At 35.5% G+C, this 21,596-nt stretch overlaps 1 protein-coding gene across 8 annotated transcripts in view; it reads right to left on the minus strand.

The window, feature by feature from the left end:
* The window catches only part of TMEM196 (transmembrane protein 196), a 55,067-nt gene extending 49,468 nt beyond the window's left edge, over positions 1-5,599 (minus strand). Inside the window, exon 1 of one of the 8 annotated variants that reach the window (XM_070264657.1) lies at positions 4,164-5,599. In XM_070264657.1, coding sequence (XP_070120758.1) covers positions 4,164-4,328 — 165 coding nt within the window. In that variant the 5' untranslated portion in view covers positions 4,329-5,599. The remainder of the gene's footprint in view (positions 1-4,163) is intronic. The other 7 variants (XM_003364816.4, XM_023639339.2, XM_070264655.1 and 4 more) reach the window with 7 other exon arrangements.
* Between the last annotated feature and the right edge of the window lie 15,997 nt (positions 5,600-21,596).

Raw genomic sequence — 21,596 nt, forward strand, 5'->3', positions numbered from 1 at the left:
ATATGGATCAGAATGTATAGTAGGTGAATTTCAACACAGTCTTACAATTGGCTGAGTTGTTACCATAGTGAATCAAGAGTTCACATAATAAATATATGCCTTAATCATACTACTATAAATTTCACACACCCAAAGTATCTGACTTATTAAGCAGATAAAGTTATGATATACAAATCAAATATGCTCCAGAAAAATAAGCAATAATAATCACTCAAACTTTATATGATTTAGACAATAAAATTTTTGAATATTTTAAAAGACCATGTTTACATGTGGGGTAAAAGTTATTTTAATAAATTAAATTTATAGAATGACTATCAGATATAAATGGATAGAATTAGCATGGTATTTATCAAATACAACTCAGCATCAAGTGTTGTTCTGGACACCACCATTTGAATCTCTGGATATCCACGTGTCAATTTATAGCAACAAAATAAAATTCTCTTGGATCCAGGAATCTGTGTACTATTAAATACAGGCCATTCCCATTACAGATGATGCACTGGACACTGACTGTTTTGCAAAACAACTTAGAAACATAGCCCTGTCTATTTAACTCCCTGTCAATACATCTCACACATCAATTATATTTCATATAGCTATGTGCTTTCCAAAGCAGTTTACTCAATGGTTCATTCATTGTCATCTAACAGTAATGTCTTCCTTTACGCTTTCAATGAGGGGACTATGTCAGCTATAACAAAGAATCAAGAAGAAGCAAAAATCCTATAAAGGAATTTATAGCTTCCTTTCTCTATGAAATTATAGTTAAATGACTTTTTTTATTCTAATTGCCCACATTTCTTAGATCATAGGAATGTATCCTTTGCCTGATTATGAAATAGTGACTGGAAATAATCCATGTGAACACACATTTCATGGACTTTTAAGCCCTTTATCTAGTACTACTTTATTTTCAAAGCCACTTTTTTGAAATTTGTATATATGGGTCCAAATAATTGAAATAGTTGCCTGAATTCTTAGTGTATTTGACATAGATGAAAAAGTTATGATTTGGGGGTCTGTATATAAGAAGTAATCCCGTCATAGTACAGTTTTTATTTCCATTGACTTCTAAAATTTAATCAGAAATCCTGTAATAATGATATTGATATGTTAGGAAAAACTTGATGGAACCAATCAAAACACACTGTGATTATAGACTATGGTTATCCTGACAGGTTATAAAATCTCATCTACCATTCATAAATAATACAGATTTTTAATTCATAAAATACCAGAGAGATTAACAACTCTTAATCTAGTTTTCCTCTGCATCTTTCTGGATTCTCTCTGGGAGGTAAAAATTGGTATTATTATTATTATTATTATTATTGAAAATAAGAGGAAATAAATCTTTGCCTGAGACTGGCACACAGCCTCCCATGATTTGGCCCCAACCACTCTTTGCATCCTTATCTCCCTCTCACCCACCTAAACCACAGAAAAATAGAAGAGCCTGCTCTTCTTGGAACACAACCTGTCCTGTCCCATGTCTTTGCCTTCATCCTTGCTCTCTGAAACGCTCTCCTTTCTCATATCTTTCACTGCCAGTCTGCGCACCCAGTATTAGCTGCCCACATTTATTCAGTGCTTACTACATGCCACACACTTTACTAAGAACATTACTTCATTTGTGCCTGCTAACTACTCTGTTTTATGGAGTATGAGGAAACTGGCTAATCACCCAGATAGCAAATGGCAGATCTGGGATTTGCACCCGGGTAGACTGCAAACTTCACACTGTGATATGCTACTTAACACTGTGATACATTAACTCCAAGTCCCGATAAACTTTCAAGATCAAGAGAAAAATGATAATTCTCCCATGGAAATTTCATTGACCACCCACCTCTCTCCTCTTTATCTGCCCCTGTATCTCTCCGAGGTCAAACTCTAATTCCTCTCTGCTGATAAATTTTGCAATGTACCCATCTTGTTTCCTCTGCTAGACATTCTGATTCCTCTGAAAAGTCTTTGTGTTAAATATGTGCTAAAAAGTAAAACGCCCTATACATGGTAAGCCCTCTATAAATATTGGTTATATGAATTCATCATTGACAGAATTGGGATAATTCAAACTGTATCACAAATGATCTCTGAAAAATAATTTAAAAATCAATTTAACAAGCCTATAATTTGATAAACAATGATCACAACTGGGTATTTATCTCTTCATATATTTGATTATTTTAACTTTAGTTTATAAAAGTGACCAACTGTTTGGACTCTAGTTTCAAAGCCATTCATTCAATCACGTGTATTTTTTTTTATTTTACTGAGTCAGACAATAGAATTCCAGACTATCATTTGAGGATCCTAGGCAAATTTTGGCTACTCTAAAGAACCAGTTAAAATGGAAATAATTCTTTATGATAATGAGTGTACATATATGTATATATTTTTACTGTTTTATTTGCTCTTCACTGAACTGATTCAAAATTTTCGTTTTCTGTACGTACACGTATGTTGACTAATCTAGATAATAGTCTGAGAAAAGAGAAAAAATCATTTAATTATTTTTTTACTTGATGTCAAGCAAATGTCATCTTTTTCTTAATTCTTGAAGAAAAACTGGATATTTTAGTACTGTTTAGAGACAATCTAAGTTTGCTCATTCAATTTCTGGAATTTCAGAGGGAAAGTGATTTGAAGAGTATTTGAGGCTTCTCCCTCATAAGTCATCAAAAGATCACATTTTCTTCCTCTTGCTTTAAATGCTGACATTTCATTTTAACAATTGTCTGATAGAAATTTTAGTCTGACTATTTCTGTTTAAACAATAATAGCAATAATAATAACTGCAATTCTCAAAATAATTGCTACTACTATAAGATGTGAAATCATCAGATTTAAGATTTGCTTTTTAGCCTTCCATATTAAATTTAAAATACAGATTGATAAAAATTACATAATTAAGACAGAGGTAATTATTTGGAGATTGGTAGTAACTTATTATTGAATTCAGAACAAGGATTCTTGGAGGATTTCAATGTTAGAATTGAACACCATTTTTCTTTTTTCTTCGAATTTCTGCAATTTAAAAACATTCGCCTCACTTTGAAGAATTAAAATATAAAAATTAATTTTCTAAAGCATAATTATACCAGTTTAAAGAATGCTAGAACTTTCCTCAAAAACGAACTACTTTGGAGTGATTTTTCTTGAACTCTTAAATGATCATTTTTTTCTCAGTGACTTAAAGCACAAGTAACTAACCCACAATTGTTAATTATACCTATTGATTATCAGCGACAGAATAATATCCTATTAAATTATCTTGGAATGTATAATCAAGCTAGAGACCCAGAGGGATATAGAAGCTATTTAACTTAAAGGAGAAGAAAATATGATTTTCACAATTAGGCCCACACTTGGAATAGTGCTGAGTTATTTTATTGATCCTTGGTGGAAGGAATGGGTCTCAAAGGCTTTCCTGGAGATTCGCCTAAACTAGATAAACAAGAATCTTCTTGGGTCTGCCATCTGACCCAGTGAAAATTATGACATTTTCTCCAAGCATTAGGTACTCTTCAAGCTGAGTTACTCTCCTATTAGACTGTTCTTACATATCATACCATTTGTTGTTTAACTTATTGCCTAGAACTTACAAAAGAGTTTTTAGACATGAAGCATCAGAAACCTAGCAAGGGAAAATTAAGAGCAATGTTTTCTGGGATAAAATGCTCCTTGCTCACTCATACCACATCTCTCTTTTTGTCTTATCTGTGTTGCCTTTGGTGTACTTGGGGTGCTGCTACCCAGAAATAAATGTATAACTCTATTCTTGCTTGTTCCTGGTACAAGAAAATGATGTAACACTTTCATTTTGATTTTCCTTGTAAAAGAAACAAGAGGCTAAGTGAGCTTGCCCTTGACAGGTGTGACTCCCTAAGCAGCACCACTGGGCAGCATTTTGCAGATTCAGCCCCCTCCAACTTTAAACAAAGCCATTTAATTTGGTCTTAAGCCAAGGTAAGGAAAAAAAACCCCAACTAATAATTAAGAGAACAGCATAAAGAAGCATAGCCTGCCAACATGAACCCACACGCAAGCCAGAGGAGATTTATGATTTTCTTCCCCAGGAAAGGAGCGACTAACGCACGCACACTGACCATCACCGTAAAGAGGTAAAGAGAGAGTGAAATGGCTCAACGTACACACACCCCGCTCCATACCGGGGACGAGTCTCCGAGCTGCGGCTTGTGATCTCGGAGGGCCAGGCTGAAGCTGACCGCCCCCACGGCCACGCTGGACACCCCCAGCCCTATCTCCAGCACAGAGAGCACCAAGAGGCTCCCAATAATCTGGCCGCTGGTGCACATCCTTCCTCGGTCATCATTCCTTCCAGATCAGAGAGGGAAACCAACAATCCACCTTGTTTCTTCCACTATTCTCCTTACCCCTCTGCCCCCTACCAGACCCCAAAACTTTTCTTTCTTCACCAGCGAAGCATTATCCACAAGGACTGGATTTCCGGAACCGCAGACCTTCTTCCCTGACCGGACAAGAGGCAAAAGAGCCACTCTACACCCTGGCACGTTCATACAGGGATCGTAGAAGGATTTTTCTGGGTTCGGTGGTCGGAGTCCAGGAGAGGAGAGCACACCAGTAGAAGGGCTTTCAAGAGGGAGCCTGAAACCTTGGAGGAGCCAGGAAGCTCCGAGCCCGACTCGCAAGGCGCTGTCCAGAGTTCTGCCGCGTCCCGAGTCTCCGTAGGGAAACCCCGCTCCCTCCTCAGCCTTCCAGACCCTTTCAGGTTCCCCTTTCTTTCCTTGCCAAGGAGAAGATCTTTGCTTCCCGGAGATCCAAAGCGGAACTGCCCCGAGCTTCCCTCTTACTCTGCCTCTCGTCTCCTTTCCTTTGTTTTCCTGATAACACAAAGTGCTTCTGCGAGTCCCTCGGTCCCCAGGCTGAGCGGGCGGATGATATTCAGCACCACGCTCCTCGCAGTTGCTGTGTCGCCAGAAAAAGCGACCTTGTCTGATGGCCTTTTTCCGTCTGGGTTTCTTCCCCCTCGTCGTCGTCCTCTTCCTCGCCCTCTCTCTTGATCTGATTCTCTCTCATTGCACTGACCTCATTGGTATTTAAGAGGTTGATGGAGGAGGGAAAAATCTTGATCTATTTGTGGGTCTAGAACCGATACTCCTGACTGGCACTTGATCGGCTCCACCTCAGGACCCTAACCTTAGCAATGCAAGCGATCCCTAGCTCTGCGTCTCCCCCACTCGTTCCCTTCTGCCCAGATGGGAGGGGAGGCAATGCCTACGTCAACGTGGGGCTCAGTCTGTGTAAAACTTTCTTCTGCGTGTACGCGGGGTGGGGTGGGGGCGCAGTGGGCAAAGAAAGGCAGACAGAGAGCAGGGGATGGAGAAAGGCCAGACTCTTAAATTCATTAAAACTCTGAAGGACCGTCACGAAGGAGCTCCTCTCTGTATAAGAGCTACACTGAAGCTTGCTCTTAAGGAGCGTGTACTCCCTGCTGTCTCGACCTGTCAGCTTCCGTGTTGGAGGCAGGTGGGTGGGAAACGCAATTGACTGGGGCTGTAATTCTGTGGGGATGTGGTCGCTGTTCCTCCCCAGCCCGCAGACCGTTGCTCTCCCCTAGCTGCGCTGCTTGGCTGCTTCACGTTCTGGGATGCGTCGTCAGACCGAGGACCACTTAGGTCGCATGTTCTCACTCAAATTCAAGAGATGTGTACATTTAAGTACTCTATTGGAAAGGGCATTATTAAAGTAAAAAATCTGACTCATTGCATGACTGTTTATGACAGTAGCCCTCCTCAGAATCATTAAGGCAGGGGTCAAGCTTGGCTTGGGCATTTTCGTGTTGTAATCTGATGCACATGGGACTCTAGAAGTCTGGGAATCGCTGTGTCTGGACCTCATTTTCAAATCCCTGATTTTACCTCATAAATAATCACGAGGTATTCCATCAGAAAGATCCAAGAAGTAGAGGGAGGAGAAGGTGTTTTGGGCTGTGGGTCACCCCTCTCAAAAACTGGATTCCTCATTTGAAGATGTCCAGAAGAAGGAGGAGGATTAGAAGAAAGGAGGATGGAGTTAGGACACATTAGACAAGACCAGGACATCTTGACCTCCGATTACACGCAGACTCGTGCAGTGCATTAGTGCAACTCTGACTAGAAGCTTCTTTTTCTAAAGCCCCAATGCTGAGAACACTAAAGCTGAGTGTTATACAATCTATAAGATAAGTACCAGTTTCAGTTTTCTTAAATGTGATTCAGGGCTTGTTTCATAGTTTAAGTTCAATTCTACACTGTAATTTACTTTCCTTATGATATATTTGTATTCTATATTTTAAAAAATTTGAATACTCTTCTCTTATAAATAAAATAGCAAAGAAGGAAGAAGTATAAGTTATTTGGTCTTGGGTCTCCAGTTATTGTGATGTCTGAAGAACAACTCAACCACTTATGTTGAGTAATTAGTGGATTCACTTTCCTCTTCTTGAAAAATCAGTGTACCAAATAGCCAATTCTTAGAATCTTTCTAACAGTTTTTGGCTTTAATAAAGCATAGTTTATTTTACTCAAACCTTGTTGAAGTCATATAAATGATCCAATTTATATGTAGAAATAATGAAGCATCTATTTGCCTAAACTTCAGTTGGTTTTTAGTCACTGCTTTACTTTTTAAAGAATTCTTCCCCATTAGAAAGAGAATAACAAGCTATAGTCATTGTTAAAGCAGATTGGTTAATGTAGACATACAGGAAGAAGTGTAATTTATAGAAAGGGAAATTAATTTGTAGAGAACCTAGAGGTAGTGTTAACAATAGATGAATTTCAGAGAGAGGAAGAAATGCGTAAATCACGTATTATGGTTGAATTTTCATCTGTGAATGTGATGGCTGGAAATATGTTTACTTAAATATGCCAAAACCTAATCATATGCCTGAATATAACCAATATTGATTGATCCTCTGTCATTGGTACAAAATCCAAAACTTGAAAATCAAATGCAAGTATAAGAAGTTAAATTCATCTTCACTTACAAATGACTATCAATGCGTCACACTAAAACAGAAATATTTATAGGAATAAAATAAAGACAATCACTACCCACAAAAAAAATTTCTGTTTTATGTTTAAAAACATGAGAATCAATGTTGTTAGAACTTACAAAAGTATATTACATTATCTGTTGCAGGAGATAACGTATATTTTGCATGCCTTTTTAAGTGATGTAAAGATCCTCCCAAAGTAAATGCAAAGACAGCTGATTTACTCTTAATTGTGAAAATCATAGCAAAAGATGGGTTCAAATTTGCATCCAATATCTCTCAAAAAGAATTATAGGATAAAACACTAAATCAAGAGAAAACTAAATAAAGTGCATTGCTATCCAAATACCAGTGACCCCACAGTTAATATTTAATTTTTCTCATGCCATGAGACACCAAAAGAGCTATTCATGAGATCCAGGGATACATGGTTCAAAACCTGTACATCTTCAACAAGAGCAATAGTATAAAAAATCTCAAGTTTGCCACCTGCTGGCTCGTATATGATGCAGGGAAATATGAATGTGTGGAGAACCTCAAAATATTTCTTAGTAAACTTACTAGCTAATCAGGAACATTCTTCCCAATTGCTTTCTTTAAGGACCTAAGTTCTGCCAATAAATAGTTAAGAGTTCTGAGATCCTCATGCATCTATTTACCCAAATAAGATTTGTAGACATTTTAATGTGTGAATAAAAGAAAATCCAGGAATTGGTAAATAAATACCACCTGTCTTAATATAATGAAGTAAGTTGATGAAATAATCAATTCAATCACTAGTATAGGGTTAGTAACTAAACTGGTCAAAATTTTAAACTGATTAATTCTGAGATCTGATTTAAAGTGTTCAAGCTATTATAAACTAAATTTGTAAGGTGACCTTAGGTGCTGGACAGAATGAGCAATGTAGTATAGAAGATTAAGGAAAAGAAAAATCACAAAACTATTCCAAACCATTTTGCACATCTTAAATGCTAAAAGTTTATTTAATATTTTAATACTTTCATCAGTGTAGTTAGAAATGATTGTCTCTAAAGACTCAGCTGAGATTTAATAAGGTGATCCTGCTAAAAAAAGAAAGCAACATTTTGAAGATTTTTTCCCAATTTAAAGATCAAGAAGCAGAGATAATTAAACCTGAATTTATTTTTTGCCTTTTTTTGTCTTCTAGTGATTATATAGCCTAGAATTAATTATCTAATAGTAACACTATTAGTAATAGTGTTTATGAAAATTAGAGGAAATATAGTACTTAGTACTTTATTACAATTTTGATTGATGTCTGAAATATCTTTTGATTATTAATGACTTTTAAACATGTGAAAAACCCACAAGCAATGTATTTTATAGTGATTTCTACTTTTAATAAATAGTGTGGGTATTTCCACTCCAGGCCATTATGGAGTAATTGGGACTAGAGTTACTCTCCTACTACAGATAATGTATTCAAATAAACAGTGTTCAGATACTGTACAACAGACAGTGCAGAATTGTAATCCCTGAGAGAGGGGAAACAAGCAAGGTTTTCTGTCCTGGTCTTGACTTTAGGCACTTAACAAACTGTGCTACGAGAAGAGGGGTACTAAGCAAAGCATGGTGGTCTTACAGAATTTATGGGACAAAAAGAAAAATTCTTGGGAGGGTGAGGTAGCCAACACTTTCAGAACAGAGTACTGGAGAGGAGGGTGTTTGACGGAGAAAGAGATACATAAATCTCCACAGGAATCCCTTGGGCCTGTTGCTAAATCTAAGTCACAGAATCAAGGGGGCAATTCCACAAGGCTAGAAATGGAAGGACTAGAGAACTAAAATCTGAAGCTTACAAGAGATCTGGCAAACATTCAGGTTCCTAATAGCCTGCAAGCGTCCTATGGAACACCTAGCCTTCAGTGGAGAATACAGGTGGGGCACCCCTAAGTAGTGGGGCTAAACGATGCCTAGAGTAAAGGCAATTCTATATCTGACCTAAAAATGCTTTCAAACAGGCCTCTAAAGTATCACTTTGTTCTGTAAGTAACTTAACAGAGTCTAACACATCTTAAAGAAGGTGATAAAACCAGCATTCAACAATATACACTACTCAATTTACATATGAAATATGAAGATGCAAGAAAATGTGATCCATAACTAGGATATCAGAGATGATGGAATTAGCTAATGCTTTAAAACCTCTATTTAAATATTAGAAGGGCTGGCCCAGTGGCATGTAGGGGTTAAGTTCATGTTCTCTGCTTCAAGGTATGGGGTTTGTGGTTTAGGATGCCAGGCGGGACATACACACTGCTCATTAAGCCATGCTGTGGTGGCATCCCACACACAAAATAGAGGAGGATTGGCACAGATATTAGGTCAGTGACAATCTTCCTCACCAAAAATAAATAAATATTAGAAATATGTTCAAAATTAAGGAGAAAAATATTAATGTAATAAGTATATAAAGTAAAAATATAACAAAGAACAAAATATAATTTTCGCAGATGAAAAATTGTATATCTGAAATGAAAAATAGTACATATGAGATTAATAGCAGATGAAACACTGAAGAAAAAAGGATCAGTGAACCTTAAGACACAGCAATAGAAATTAAAATTACAAAGAGAAAAATCATAATACAAATTAAATCACAGAAAGAAAAGAAGACTAAAAAATAAATGAATGGAGACTCAGTGACCTATAGGACAATCCAAGAAGTGAGACATAGGTACAGTATAAGTTCTAGAAGAAGAAGTAAGTAAAAATATTTGAAGTAATAATGGCCAATTATTTTCCAAATTTGGTGAAATCTAGAAAATCACATGTCAAAGAAGCTCAATAAACGGCAAGTAGGATAAACACAACAAGGCATATCACGGTCAAATTGCTGGAAATGAGTGATAAGGATCAAAATTAAAAGCAGCCAGAGGAAAAAGGGTATATCATGTACAGAGGAAAAGAGGTAAGAATTTCAGACTCATCTAAAGCTATTCAATCCAGAGGACAAGTGAATGACATTTTAAAGTACTGAAATTTGAAAACAAACAAAAAACTCTATTGACCTAGAATTATATACTCAGCAAAAATATTTAAAAAATTAAAGAGGAAACAAATGTTTTCATATCAACGAGCCGAAGGAATTCCATTACTAAATCTGTTTAGTAAAGACATAAAATCTTCATCATAAGAAATATTAAAAGATATATTTTTCAAGCAGAATTAAGTATTCCAAAGAGAAACTTGGGTCTACACAAAGGAATGCTGGGAATCATAATGGTACACATATAGGCAACTGTAAACAATATTTTCTCTCAGTTTTAATATCAAACAGATTCAAAGACATGCATGAAACCAGAGCTGCCATGCAAGAATCCAAATTTGCAGTTCCAACACAGCCAAGAAAATTAACTGCTAAAACAAAAAAGGTAATTCTTACTGGGAAAAAAAAAAACCGAGTTCAGAATATTTAAAAATTAGTGTTCATAATAACCTGGATATAATAAAAAATTGCCCAACATATAAAGAGCAAAAAAATAAGGAATATTCTCTCAAAAGAAAATAAATCCAACGTCTGACCACAAAATAAACTAGATGTTGAAACTAACAGATAAGGATTTTAAAGCAAGATTTACAATTATCCCCAATGAACTAAAAGAGAACAATTTTTCAAACAATGTATATTCCAATAGAGAAATGGGTAATTTTAGTGAAGATAAAACTCAGTACAAAAAGGAAATACTAGAAGTAAAAAATATAATTTTTGAAATAAAAAATATTGGAAAGATTTAGCTGAATGGACTTGACAGAGAAAAGAGTAAGCTTATCTGAAGATAGATCAATAAAAATTGACAATTGTAATAAAAAAGATAAATATTTAAAAAATGAATGAATGCCCAGGGACCTGTTAAATGGTATCAAGTGGTAAAATATAAGTATAATTGGAATGGAAGAAGAAGGGGAAAGAGAATTGGACAGAAAAATATTTGAGAATATAATGGCCAAAATTTGACAAATTAATGAAAGAGAGAAATTCATACATTTAAGATGCTCAGTCAACATCGAGCAGAGAAAACCTAAAGAAACTAACGACAAGGCACAACAAAGCAAAGTCAAATTGTTAAAATCCAAAGATAAAGAGAATCTCTTAAAAGCAGCGAGAGAAAAATAGCATATTACGTGTCAGAATCAATGACTTCTTATCAGAAACCATGGAAACCAGAAGATAGAGTAATAACATACTTTAAGTGCTTAAACAATAAAAAAAAAACCAACCATTTTATATATAGCTAAAATATCTTTTAAAAATAAAGGCAAAATAAAGACATTTTCAGATTTAAAAAACCCTAAAAATTCATGTTCTTCAGACCTGAATTACAAGAAATCACAAATTCTTCAAATTGAGGAAAATGATACTCAGATCCTAAGAAAGGAATAGAGAACGACAGAAATTGTCAATATCTGGGTTAATACAAAAGACTGTTTTTTTCTTTTCTCCTTTTTCCTCTAAATATCTTTATAAACCATATAACTGTTTATAGCAAAAATCATAACATTGTCTTGTCGCATTTATAGTATATGTAGATATATATAACAAACTATAATGTAAAGGATGGGAACTATGGTCTCATGTTTACAAGATTTTTATACTTACATGAAGTAGTACAGTCATGTGCCACATAGCAATGTTTTGGGCAGTGTTGGATCCCATGTACCACAGTGGTCCCACAAGATTAGTACAATAGAGCCTAGGTGTGTAGTAGTCTATACCATCTAGGTTTGTGTAAGTACGCTCTATGATGTTTGCACAAAATTGCCTAATGACACATTCCTCATCATTAACTGACACATGACTATACATAATTCACTATAAGTGGACTATGAAAATTTAAGAATGTATTGAAGTTCCTGAAGTAACAAAAAGAAAATGCAGAATATATGACTAAGCACAGAAATATAGCTAAGAAGCCAAATGAAAAACTTAAATGAAATTCTAAAAAATATTTTAAAGTCCAAATAAATGGCAAGAAAGGAGAAACACAGAAACAAAACATAGAGGAGTCAAGTATAAGACAAAAAATAAGATGGCACACCACTATTCATCAATATTAATAATTAAATTAAATGTATAAAAAATTAATGAAATAAACATTACAACTAAAAGGCAGAGACGAATGGAAGGAAACCAAAAGACCCAAGTATATGTTGTATACAAGATACACACTTTAAATAAGAATACAGATAAATTGAAAGTGAATGGAAGAAAAAGGATATTTCATGCAAACTGTGTCTGTGTTAATAAAAGACAAAGTATACATCGAAACAAAATTATTACCAGAGACAGAAAAGGACATAATAAAAGGATAAAAGGGTTAATTCAACAAATAGATTCTGGTAGTTAGCTTCGGACATGTCTCCCAAAGATTTCTACCTCTCGGTGTTCAAATCCTTGTATAATATCCTCCCCTTGAGTGTGGACTAGACCAGTGACTTACTTCTAGCTAATAGAAACTGGTAAAAGTGATGGAATGTCACCTCTGTGATTAGGTTACAAAAGGCTCTGACTACCGTCTTATGGTCATTTCTCTTGTCTTCCCTGATTGTATGTTTTAAGAAAGCATGCTGATATGTGTAGAGGCCCACAAGATAAGGAATTGAATGTGGCCTCAGACCAACAGTCAATGAGGAACTGACACCCTCAATCCAACAGCCGAGGAAGGACTGAATCCTGCCGACGATCACCTGAGTGAGCTTGGAAGCAGATTCTTGACCAGACAAGCCTTGAGATGGCTGCAGACCTAATCAACACTTCGACTGTGAGAGACGACTCACCTAAGCTGCACTCGGATTCCTGAGCTCCAGAAATTGTAAGATAATACGTGTTGCTTCAAGCCCTTAAGTTTTGGTATAATGTTTTACAGAGTAATAGACTAATTAATACAAAGACATAACAATCCTAAGTGTGGAAACTCCCAATAACAGAATGTCAAAACATATGAGGCAAAATAGATAGACTTTAAAAGAGAAAATGAAAATTCTATAATCATATTTGGAGATTTTTTAATACCAAACTGATAGAACAAGTAGAGAAAAAAATCAGCAAAGACATAGAAGAAACAAACAGCACTATCAACCAACTGTTTTAATCGACAAACCAGGGATAATAATATCTCCTAGGACTTGCTTTCTATCTTAAGAAGAATCAGCTGCCTGGCTATTGAAGTTCAGTAAAATGGAGTGTTCTGCCCAAATTCTTGCAGCCAGGAAGAGATAGTTTTCACCTCCATTCTGATTTCTTAGACTCCCTTGAACACTTTAAAAAGTGAATACTAAGACATTTACTAGTCATTGTTATGTATTTAATAACTGAGCAACTCTTTACATAGTTATTTCAAAGACAGAAATTGATGAGAAGAAGCTAAGTTACATTAACAAATATGAAAACTAGATTAGCATAGAACGGTGAGTTGATAAGGCAATGAGAATCCCTCTTGTTAGATCTTATTCTATAGTTAAGTCCTTTCTAACACGTTCTTGACCCTTTTTTCAATTTTTCCAGAGATCAGGAGCACACTGTATTAAAAATTGTCTGAATATTAAAACAGCATCTATATTTTTGTGAATTCCATCAACTGCATTCAGTTCTATCTTCTGGAACTATAGAGAACAAGTAAAAACTATTTCTATTATCATAGTGTTCAAATATTTTACAATTTTCATGCCTTTTGTTGAGTGCAACATTTACAGGAGAAATTTCATTGATGCTTTTTGTTGTTAGTGTTCTCGAGTTGATTCTGACTCCTAACGACCCTGTGTATGGCAGAGCAGAACCCTACCCAGTCTTTTTGTGCCATCCTTTCACCTCTGGTGCTGTATCAGACAATGCTGTACTGCTATTCATAGGGTTTTCATGGCCAATTTTTTTGGAAGTGGGTGGCCAGCTCCTTCTTCCTAGTCTGTCTTAGTTTGGAAGCTTCTGTGAAACCTGTTCACCTTGGGTGACCTCGCTGATATTTGAAATACTGGTGGCATAGCTTTCAGCATCACAGCAATATGCAGTTGCCACAGTGTGAAAATTGACAGATGGGTGGTGTGGTTCCTTGATCAGGAAACAAACCAGGGCCACGCAGCCAAATCTTAATCACTAGCCTGCCAGGGCTGACCACTGATACTAGTAAGTCTTAACTTCTCCTGTTTCTCTAAAGTAAAATGCCTATAACTCTGTAAAGTATAATAGGTGTGTTCTGATAAGGACCAAGTACTAGAGGATAATTATCTCTGTAATTTTGTATTTTTGTAAATGTACTCTATAATGATGGTGGCCATTTTTGGCCACACTCTGAACTTCTGATTCATACTGAGTTTTCAATCAAGTGAAAACCCCAGAGTACTCTTCATGTGGACTGTCCTGTTTTCCCAATCTCGTACTTGTACAGTTGATTTTTTTTAACCTAAGGGCAAGTTGATTCATTTATCACTATCTAATTTCATCTTGTTAGTTTTGGCCCTTCATTCTTTCCTGTTGAAATCTTTTTGAATTCTCATTCTGTCATCTCATGCAGTAGCTATTCCTTCCAGAATTATGTAATATGCCCCCAAGCAGTGGGTTTATTCTGACCTCATTTTTCTTCTTCTCAACATTTCTAAAAATGTCATTTTTATTGTCTTTGGCATTTTTAACAAGCCTCTGCTCATTTATGCCTCTTGCTTTTCTGTCTCTCTATTTCCAGACTCCTGTCACACTACAGTTTATCACTGTGTGTATGTTCCATCTTCCAGCTTTCCATATTTCCCTCAAAATATACGTTTATAAGAGTAGTTCCTGAGCAGGCACAAGATTTAATAATTTTTATTCTTTTACTTTCCCTCAAATGAGGAATATGTAGTTAGAATTTTGGTTTCAAGAGATGACCGTCCAGTTCAGCTATTTTAGAACTAAAGTATCCGGTCAGTGGCTCATCTTACATCTTCTAGAGATTCGGGTGTATATCTCACTGTGTCAATGCTTATTTCCCCATTTGGAGTTGACGCTAATTTATCATCTCAGTGAACAAATACTTAATAAATATCTGTTGAACAAATACATAAAAAATTAAAAGAAAAACGAATTAATGAAAAACTGAGAGAGAAGCTGTTATTTTTCCAAGACTTTATCCACTTCAGCTTCTTCAACTACTTATATTTAATTACAAGAAATCAAATGGCATGATGATTCCTCTTCTTGCTTCCTTCACTAATTCATTTAAAAATAAAAAGGCAAATAATAACCTGGCAAAAATGTGAAACATTTATGACAAAGTTTTATTCTACACGTGTAAATAATTATTTCAAACCAAAAAGAAAACAGTCTGCTTGAAAAGGTCACAATGTATGAACAGGTATTTTTCATAGGAAACAAAATGTTACAAATGGCTAGTTAACATGTTAAAAAATGTCCAGTCTCAATAGTAACCAAAAAGTGCAATTGGTCATAAATTCTTCTATTATTTGACTAGCAAATGTTTATTTTATTTTTTATTTGTTTTTTAATTTTTTTTGAGAAAGATTAGCCCTGAGCTAACTACTACCAATCCTCCTCTTGTTTCTGAGGAAGACTGGCCCTGAGCTAACATCCATGCCCATCTTCCTCTACTTTATACGTGGAACGCCTACCACAGCATGGCGTTTGCCAAGCTGTGCCATGTGCATGGCCAGGATCCGAACCGGTGAACCTCGGGCCTCTAAGAAGCAGAATGCGGAACTTAACCATTGCACCACCGGGCCAGCCCCACAAATGTTTATTTTAAAATGCTAATTAGTGTTGTTGGGGTGAAGTTAAATGGTTATTCTCATAAATATGGAAATATAAATGAGTACGATATTTTTGAAAGGTATTTGGCAACATATATGAAGAGGATTAAAAATATACTTTGACTCAGTAATTTAACTTTCTCATTTTTACTCTAATAAAATACTCAATGATGATCAAAAGGATTTACATATGAGAGTGTTCATAGCAGTATTATTTTAGGGAAAAAGTTAAAATCAGAGTAATTTTCTAGTTAAAGGCTAATAGCGAAATAAATGGCAGTTATAAGACAGAATAATTCATAGTCATTAAAATATTATATGTATTATCTAGCTATAAATATGACTGAAACTATGCTTTAAAAATCATATAAGTAAACAAAACAATCCTAATTGTCTTTAAAAGTATGAATATAAAGAATAATATTAGGAATTACACAATCATTTTGTTAGTGCTCTAGCTGGTGATTATGATCTTTTTAATTTTGTCCTCTATACTTTTTGTACTTTTCAATTTGTGAATAAAAACTTTGTATTAATTTTTAATCAGAAAAAGTCATGCAATGAGAAACAAGAATTAAAAAGCACAGCAGCCTGGGGTCACTTAATGTGGGTGGGAAAATGCCTATGAATCTCAATACCTCCAGAGAACATCATTATATTAAAATTTAATTTAAAAATTTAAGTTAATAATGATAATATTTGGAAATTAAAGCTATAGTATATTAAATATTCCCAGCTTAACAAGGCAGCAGAATAAATCATAAGTTTTAAAAAGGTTTTTTTATCAGTAATCTTCAAGCTTTTAAAAAAAGCATTCTCTACCCTTAAGGAATGATAAGGGAATATGAAAAATCCAATAATTTGAAAGGGTTTATTCCTCCTGTAATAGGTCATAACTGTAGTATATCATATGCCACAGGGGTTGAATAAGCATAAAGTTTCTGAGATTTCAAAGGAAATCCTTTCTGCTAAGCCAACACTATATTCTCTCAGCACATATGCCAATTGCTGGGAATAAATAAGAAACGCCAGAAGTTCTGTTCATTTTTTCAGGCCATTGAGATAAAAATAAAATTAGTATTTTATTTCACTTCTTGCATCTTCAATTAGTAAGTCTTGAGGAATAAAAGTAGTTTTTACATTTTCTTGGTAACTTAGGAATGGTTCTTAGTTCAGAACTCTTATTTGAGAACTCTGTTCGTAGCCAATGGCAACTAAAAATTTTGAGTTTATTGATTGGACAATTGCATTGTCTATAACAGTAGAAGATTTAAAGAAGTGGTCAAATTTTACATTGAGGGGCTTGGGTTAGGAAGAGAGATGCCACACAATATCAATAAATTTGATTAAATAAATCTTTCTTCTGAAGTATTCCAATTAGTTTACCCTCACTCACACACCAGATCTTGACTTGAGGTTCTATGTATGGGCTCAGACCCTGGAAACATTTTCTGAGCAGGAGGACAGGGCAATACTGATTTATGAAATAATATTGAATATGAAAAATAGCTAATGTATTTGGAGGGTTTACTATCTACCAGACACCATTCTAGCCACTGCGGATACTCCATAAATGAAAGAAAATATTTGACCTATAGCAGCTTACATTCAGTAGAGTATTCATACAACAAACAAATCAACAAATAATTGTATGATATAATTTCAGATAGTGAAGTAAAGTAAATCAAGATATGGGAATGAAGTGATAGATGGGTATTTTAGATAGAGAGTCCAACAGATGACACATAAGTAGAGAGACCTGAATGGAGAAATGAGCGCGTGAAGCTGAGGAAGAACTGGGGGAAGATCATAGAAGGCAAAGGGCAGAAAGGAGTGTGGAGTGTTTCTAGAATGCCTAAAGCCTAGTGAGTTAGGGGGAAAGAAGTTGGAAATGAGGTTGAAGAAGTAGCTAGGGACTAGATTATTTAAGGCCGCATGACCATGGTAATGTTTTATATTTAGTTATAAGTGGATAGATTAGAGGGTTTGAGAAGGCAGGTGACATGATATGCTTAATACGTTAATAAAATCAATCTCCTAATCTGCTGGCTCCAGATACAATCCACTAAGGGATGGGGTGGAGATGGAAACAAAAGGAGTCTATCACAGTCATAAATGAAGGCTTGGATGAAGGAGGTAGTGTTGGAGGTGGTGAGAAGGACATTTTGACAATATCATGCATGGAAAAAATCTGAATTAAACAAAAAAAGTAGAGCATTCAACTGCAATATTATTTTATAGCGCTGGATTGAGAAATTGAAACCAGGCCAAGGAACGAAAGAGGAGACGTAGGAAGAGTGGCTCCACAAAATTACCTAAGGCAGAGGTTGGTACTGGTATTTTACCACTTTGCAAAACAGTAAATGCATTACACACGTGACAGGAAAGATTTGTCTTCTCAGTCTTTAGAGGGGTTCATGGGGTGGAGTATAGGGTGGATGGAGCTCTTCCTCCATCCTCTCATCACCTTTCCCATCTCCACTGCTGACACTTCCCACTGCTCGATGAATCTGCAGGTGTTGCAGGCAGCAGAGTATTCAGCATCCTCCAGTTCGTACTGCTATAGTATGTGATACTGAGCATTGCCAAGGAGGTGCTCTATCTTTTGAGCTTCTGTTTCAGTTGCCAGATGCAAACATACTCCATGGAAAAAGTGGCCCTTGGAGGATCCTTTGCTCCAGGTGCCTGAGGATCACTGAAGCAGCACAAGGTGATAAAGTCAGGGGAGGGGGAATCAGTGGCCATGTGGAAGCTTCTGGAGGGTACAGCTTTAGGTAGCAGTCTCTTCATATTTAGTGGAAAATTCTTTTTTGTGCCATGCAAAATTCCTTTTAGTGCCATGCAAGCTAGTTGCAAGCAGTTTTGTGATTACAGATGGTTGTTAGGAAATGCCTGATACAAAAAACTACTTGAATTTGAAGGGCATTCACATTACTACAGGAAATTTCAAAAGTATGTTTGTAAATTACAGAAAAGAAATAGCTGTCAGAATTTTTACATTTCAAACATTATCATTTATAATGATTCATAGCAATGATTTAAAATTATTACCAACTACTGATCCAAATATAGTTTCTTCAAGAACTTGAAGAGATCATTTTGGCAAAGTTTTGAAGAGAAATTATCTATCAATTTCACTGGAAAAAAGCTTGATATAATCTTACGTTCCATAAAATTTTTGTTAGATTATATTTGGAAATTTTATGCAAATTCAAAATGTAATATTTTCTCTAATACTTTATGTGTTTTTAAATCACAATTATGCCATATAAAGGAGTGTAATGATTTATTTTTTTATCAGATCCCATAGAGTTGTCCCCAAATTCTCTCCATTTTTCCCCAACAGCCCATATCCCATAATTTTCTCTATATGCCACGATTTGAAGAAGGTCAAGAAACTCAGGAAATACTGTCCCTCAGGAAGGAGCAAGGAGCAAGGAGCCAGTTGAGATATTCATGTCTAAACAGATTAACTGAGAAATTATCTTGCCCTGTTGCTACTTAGACTCTTCAAGAAAGAATAGGGGGTAATTTCTCTTCTCTCTTTCAAAAGAGAAAATTGTGCTTGAGACTTCCTTTGCTCCAGTAGAATCAAGAGGCTTTGTTTTGGTAGAGGAGAATTGGAGGGCTCTTGGAAGGGTTGAAAGAGAGATGGAGGAAGACTAGATTTGCCAGAATTAAGGGACAGTGGAGGAGATAATTTCCCTGTGAGTGATGAAATCTGGCCCCCATTCTCATGCAGGGCTCTGGAAGATGGAAAGACATCTGATGGAGTTGTATAAATGACTGCTGTAACAGGGGTCTTGGAAATGTCAAAAGGTCCCAGTGGCTGAAAGGACATGAATGGATGCTGTGAGTAGTCAAGGAATAGGCTTAAAATGGACTACCCGAAGTTAAACCACCTTTTCTCAACCAAGGTTCTGCAAGAGAATTAAGCTCCGTAAAAAATGAATATTTTGTCAATTCTCCCAGGGATGTCTTATAGGTAGTACCATTCTAGAAGCATAGGAGAAAAGTGAATTCATTATATACAATGAATGCCTTAGGGTTTTAGGGCTTAACTCTTTCAATACTCTCAATTGAGAAGGGCTGATTTGGGCAATGACCTTCTCAGGGTAGACCATGATGAATCAAGGGCAAAATCATTTTCCAACTTTTTGAAATGGGTGTTCTCCAACTCTTATACCACAATTCTTGGATAGAAAAAAATGTCTCCCCACCTCCCCATCCCAATGACTTTTATTAGAAACTCTGGAAATGGTGATTTAAGTCAAAGTATTTAAATTAAAAAGCAATGTGATGTTTCTTATATAGAGATTTTGAGAATGTTTATATCAATTTTACCTAATAGACAATTTATAAACCAGAAGACAGCAAAAGAGTGAACAAATGCTGCTTTCATGACAATTTAATTGCCCCATAAGTTATAAATTGGTCTTAGATTCTTACTATCATCCTTTGTGTTATATGTATAACATTCATTTACAAAAGAAGATTGTGAAGAACCTGACAAAACAGGTTTCCGCCACGAGGAAAAGTGGTAGGCCAGCAAAATGTTAACGCGTCCATTTCACCCAGAATGGTTTTGTTTGTTGTTCTATACAGTCTATGATATTTACAAAATATTTGGTAAGTAGAGCTTGGTAGGATCTGAAATTCTTACTGTAATTTCATTTTTACCTAGGAAATTCAATACTGTATTACTGTTAGACCTTCAAAGAGCTTTAAGGAACAAGAAAAATCAAAATAATTGAGTTCCAAATATATCAGGATTGAATTTATTCCATAGCACTTAAAACCCTAACAGAATCTGGGATTCAATATGGTGCTGAAAATTGGATTTGGCATGGCATAATAATTTCTCCATTTTGTATTTAAATACTGAGCCTAATTTAGGTCTGTGTATTTTCCTCTAAGCTTAATATTTTCATCAGTTACCCAAAAAATATTTACTGCCTGCCTACAAGATGCCAGGCCCTGTTTTATGAGCTGAGAATAGAACAGGAAAACCTGGAGGGCTTTTTTTTTTTTTTTGGTCAAAACTACCATGAGTTTTACTGACACTACAGAAACACATTAACATGTTCCATGAAACAGATCTTTCATCTTTCTTATCCACTTACTCAGAGACAAATAATTGTTAATAACACAAGCTAAAGACAAAAAAAAATTATCTGAAATTAAGTATCTCTTAGTATATTTTTAAATGAGACCAATTTCAGTGTTTTGGATGCTAAACCAAACCAACATCTCGTCAGCAAAGCATTATTCCCTGTAACTACCCTCTGGCTGCTTAATCTGTTTTGCTTGCACTGTCTTGAGAAATAGAGCTTACGTTGCCTCTCTTAAATGAGCATTCCATAGTTGAATAGTTGTTATCCTCAGGAGGTGTTTTCTTTTTAATGTTTAACATAAATTGTTCCTTTAAAAAATGATATCCTACTACTCATAGATATACCTTCTTATACTTGACTGTAATCATTTATCCTCTTATTTTAGAATTTATGCCTTTCTCATGTTTGTGAGTTATTACGTTCATTCTCACTGACAAAGCAAAACCAGATGCATTTTTAACCCATCATCTTTCCTTCTTTCTTTCTTACAGGCATGGAATTTCATAGATTCTTTGAACCACCTCCCAGGCTTCCTACCATTTGGTCTACTGCTGGAGGTTCCTGAGCGACCAAAAATTAAAAAAAAATTTTGTTTCCAGGTGCAATCTTAACACAGTCATGTTGAAATTGACAATAATCATCTCACCATGAAATACTGCCCAAAATAGCATTGTCACCTTTCGACACTGTGA

Source organism: Equus caballus, chromosome 4 (assembly GCF_041296265.1).
Source record: "Equus caballus isolate H_3958 breed thoroughbred chromosome 4, TB-T2T, whole genome shotgun sequence".
In the NCBI taxonomy this organism is placed as follows: Eukaryota; Metazoa; Chordata; class Mammalia; order Perissodactyla; family Equidae; genus Equus; species Equus caballus.